Here is a 4,947-nt window from a genome sequence, read left to right on the forward strand (position 1 = left end):
TGGATTCATTGGATGTGAGTTGGAACAACAGCAACCTCACATTAATTATAAAATAATCTAAAATATCTGTAATTAAATTAATGGTCTAAATAGAAAGAAAAAGTTAATAACTGGTTGTGATTAAGGTGTTAATCACGTCCGTTAGTGCTTAATGACAAATACGATTGACGAGGAAATTTAATCAACATTGGAAGCCAAGTAGACCAATCTAACCCATCTCATTCGCCCATTAATTTAGAATGAGAGTGGTGACATGCTACCAATGGCATTTGGGTGAAAAAGATCAAATTATATCAGTTTTAATTATTATTTTTTTAAATGTCGTTATCAAACTATTGAAATTACATCTCTCAATTATTAGTTTAGTTTAGAGTTATTTAAAGACCTCACCACATGTTCATGTTTGAAAGGATTAAAACAATTTTATGTTTTTCTTTACATTATAATTATTTATTTCTTAATTTAATTATAATGTAAAAATTAGAAGGTTACTATTTACTTAAACGTTTTTACTTTTTTAATATTTAAATTTAATCTTATTTTTTTATTTTTAGGAATTTAGCCTCTTTAATTTTCGAATTTAAAAGTTTAGGTTCATTTGTTAATACTTTTAGAATTTTTTTGTGTTAATGTGATATTTTGAAAAAAAGAAACTTAGTTACCATGTAACAAAAAAATAACATTTTAACAAACCTAAATTTTGTTATAATAAATGTCGATAATGGTGGTAGAACTATCGCAAAGCAACAAGAAAAGAAAAATAAGAACATACATATTTTACGTGGAAAACCCTTTTGGAAAAAACCATAGGTAGAAGAGGAGAAAAATTACTAATGTTGAAAAACGAATGATACAAGAGGAGTCTCAACTACATCCATTTAAGAGTTCAAAAATCCTATTCTAATCAAAATCAAATAGAAGAAGAATAGTTTTATTTCTTGTGTTGTATGGTTCGTACAGATCCTTTTATTTTGTCACAGTATTTATTTCGTCAACAAGTGACCAGATTCGGGTCACACAATCTCTAACAAATTTAATAAAGAATTTTAGCGATATTAATTATTTTAAAAAATTCACATAACCATTTTAATTAAAATAAAATATTTAGATTAACTAATTGTATTTTAATCAAAATTAAACAATGGCAAACGAGGACTTAGTATTATTGACTAAGATTGAGTTATTCGATCTTTAAATACCCAATTTTAAGATTCATAGTATGTTATTATTATGTATGATTTTAATTTGGTAGGTGATTTTAATTTGGATTATTTTAATTTTTAGGTTTCTTAATTTAGTACTTAATTTTTTTGGGTCTAATTTGGTATTTGAACTTGACAATTTTTTTTTCTAATTTGATACTTAAATTTATTAAATGTTATATAAATTACGCAAAAAACTAACGATGTTAAAATTATGTTTGTTATGCTACAAAAATATTGTTAGTATTAGAGGAAATTCATGTTAAAAAATTAGATATTGAGCTATGCTTAACGTATTAATATTAAATAAGAAAAAAAAGATGTTTTAAAATCCCAAATTAAAAGAAATTCATTATTTTCAATTAATAAAATAATTAATTAAATAAATAAAACTAAAAGTAATTGAATATATAAAAAAAATCATATTATCTATCACATGTCGGTCATGCATTGATTATTTTTACTACCTCATAAGAAAATAACATTGTTAGTATATTGGAGTAATTTGTAAAACGTTTGACAAGTACCAAATCAAACAAAAAAAAGATTAGGTATCAAATTAGAAAAAAGAGTTAAGTTTAAGTATCAAATTAGACCTCCAAAAGTTTAAGTATTAACTTAAGAAAAAGTATCAAGTTTAGGTACCAAATTAGGAAAAATTGTCAGCTTTGAGTACCAAATTGGACCAAAAAAGAAGTTTAGACTTTTGATACCAAATTAGGAAAAAATGTCAATTCATATATCAAAGGTTATATTAAGAAGAAAAGAAACAAAAATTTAAGCACTTATACTTTTAGTTTTATATACAGTTTTATTTATTATATATATATTTGAATAATAATTTATATTTTTTATTTAATTGAAAAAGGAAAAAAAACTTAAATTAATTTTTTTTTGAAGTAAAGCTGATATTCATTTAAAACGAGCGAATGGCTCAAGACAACGACTGACAACATCCAACCAACAACGCAGCAAAACCAAAAAGCAAGAAAATAGACCGTCAAAGGACAGATGAAAACAAAACAGCCACAAAACCAAAACCAAAGCCAAAAAACCTAAAAGAATACTAGTAGAAAACTTCTGATAGAATGAACAACATGTAGAACTCCAAGAGTCAGAAAGAGGAGAGCTTTGAAAAACAACCAAGGAGATTCTGAGAACCTTTTCCAAGCTTCAAAACCCACAACAAAATCAGCAACGATGGAACCATTCATAGCGATCCGACTCCGCCGCCTCAATAACAGATAATGGTGCCTCTTCAACCCAGAAGCATGGCAATTTCCGATTCCAGCCAACCATCGCCAACTCATAAGCCGCCTTATTTGTCTCACTGGGAACAAAAAGGTAAGTAACCTCTTCAAAAGATCCAGATAAAAACCGAATGTGCTGAGAAATAGGACTGAGAACAGATCTATCAACTATATTTGAGTTTAATTTCTTGATAACAGTAAGAGAATCGCCCTCCAGGACAACCTTCCTAAAACCCATATCCAAAGCAAAATAAAGAGCCCTCTCACAAGCTCTCGCCTCAGCCACAAAAGCATCTGCTACATCCAACAGCGGGTATGTACATGCACCCATAATCTGACCCGCAGAATCCCTGGCTAACACAGCTGAGATAGAGAAATTAGTGTTACTCGCAAAAGAGGCGTCAAAATTTAGCTTGATAACCCCAGGCTTATGAGGTCTCCACAAAACATTCCTTTTCATAGCAGGGGACAGACCTTTAGTTTTATAGAAACTTGAATCTTGGACATAGCTCTGTATAAAACCCACAATTTTATGGAACTCAAATTTTAGGCCTTCATTAACCAGCTTATTTCTCTTATGCCAAAGGGCCCACAAAGAGATAGCAATGAGTTTCTTAGAATTCATATCCATTGCAAGAAAAGAACTTACAAAATTTGTTTTTCCATCCGAGGTATAAATGATTAAATCTAGAGAGAGATGCAAATGAAACTAGAGCTGCTGCAGGACACTACAGTACCATAATAAATGGTGTGAATCCTCCGATTCCGTCTTGCACAAGGGACACACAGAATCAACACGCAGTCTCCTTTGAACTAAGTTCAGAAAATGAGGCACATAGTTCTTAAGGAGGCGCCAAAGATGAATTTTTATCTTGGCAGGATTGATGTAAAAATGATTTTGTAATTCTCAGTTGTAACTGTTTGTTGAATCACATTTGTAAGCAAAGACCTATACCTATTCTTCACTGAGTATTCCCCGGATGCATCATGCCGCTAAACGAGCATATCTGAAGATCCACACCCAGCAAGGGGGATGTTGAGGATACACCGAGCTTGTTCATCATCAAACAATCTATAAATCACCTCCTTTTTCCAGGTATCGAACTCTTCATTTAAAAGTTGATCCACAGTGGTCCAGTTAATATCCATAGAATGAACTAACAGACGACCATTTCCAGGACCCGGTACCCAGGGTTCATTCCAGATATTCACCTTCGCCCCATTACCTATCCGCCACAGAAGACCATTATCAAACACATCCTTGGCACTACAAATGCTCCTCTAGATAAAAGAAAGGTAAGACCCCACTTTAGCTGAAAAATGTCAGACGATGGAAAATAACGAGCTTTAAACACTTTCAAAATGAGACAATCAGGCTGAGTAAAAATTTGCCAAACTTGCTTAGCTAAAAGGGCTTTGTTAAACAAACAAAGGTCACGGAAACCCATCCCGCCATAAGCCTTCGGTAAATAAAGCACACTCCACGTACTCCAGTGGATTCCTTTAGATGTCTTATTATTAGCCCACCAAAACTTATTCAATATCCCTTCAAGTTGATGACAAAAGGTTTTAGGTAACGCAAAACATTGCATAATATAGACCGGAAGAGATTGAAGAACTGCCTTAATAAATACTTCTTTCCCACCCATCGAAAGATACCTAAAACTCCACCCCGCAATGCACTTCCGAAAACGATCTGCAAATTTTGAAAAGGCCCATCTCTTTTTCCTCCCAACCATCATTGGCAGACCCAAATACTTTTTAGGGTTTGTTGCCCTTTTAACACCCATAATGTCAATGATTGAAGAACGGACTGCCTCTCCCACATTCGTACCAAAATAGATTAATGACTTTCCCAAGTTAATTTTTTACCCCGAGACCAACTCATATTCCTTCAATATATTGCGGACAGAGCAAGCACCCTCAACCGATGCGTCACCAAAAATGATGCAATCATCAGCAAACAACAAATGGGTTATTGTAAACTTCCTTCTACCAATCGGAGCTCCCTTTAGCTCATTTTTAATCTTAGCCTCCCTAAACAAACAAGAAAGCTCTTCTGCGCAAAGGAGGAAAAGATAGGGACTAAGAGAATCCCCCTGCCTTAAGCTTCTAGACGGAGTAAAACTCTCACTAACATCACCATTAATACCTACCGTATAAGTGACCGAGCAGACACAACGCATGATAAGAACCAACCAGTCTTAATGAAAACCCAATCTGGACAACATTCCGGCCAAGAAAACCCATTCCACCCGATCATAAGCTTTGCTAAGATCAAGCTTAAGTGCAAAGTTCCCATGTTTACCCTTCTTCTTCATTTTTAGAGAGTGAATAACCTCATAAACTATAAGGGTATTATATGAAATTTGCCTTCCAAGAATAAAAGCATATTGAGCTTCATCAATATAGAAGCCTAGAAAACGACTCATACGATCAACGATAACTGTAGCAATGATCTTATAGAGAACATTACAAAACCTAATAGGAAAAAA

General features: G+C 32.8%; 1 protein-coding gene across 1 annotated transcript; it reads right to left on the bottom strand.

Annotated features, from left to right (window-relative positions):
- Nucleotides 1–3,445: 3,445 nt before the first annotated feature.
- LOC107956222 (uncharacterized) lies at nt 3,446–4,638 on the bottom strand. The gene is made up of 3 exons (XM_016891943.1): nt 4,325–4,638; nt 3,850–4,228; nt 3,446–3,733 (listed from the first exon to the last, which is right to left on the bottom strand). The coding sequence occupies exons 1-3, from the start codon at nt 4,636–4,638 to the stop codon at nt 3,446–3,448; spliced, it is 981 nt and encodes a 326-aa protein (XP_016747432.1).
- Nucleotides 4,639–4,947: the final 309 nt, after the last annotated feature.

Source organism: Gossypium hirsutum, chromosome D07, assembly GCF_007990345.1.
Source record: "Gossypium hirsutum isolate 1008001.06 chromosome D07, Gossypium_hirsutum_v2.1, whole genome shotgun sequence".
Lineage (NCBI taxonomy): Eukaryota > Viridiplantae > Streptophyta > Magnoliopsida > Malvales > Malvaceae > Gossypium > Gossypium hirsutum.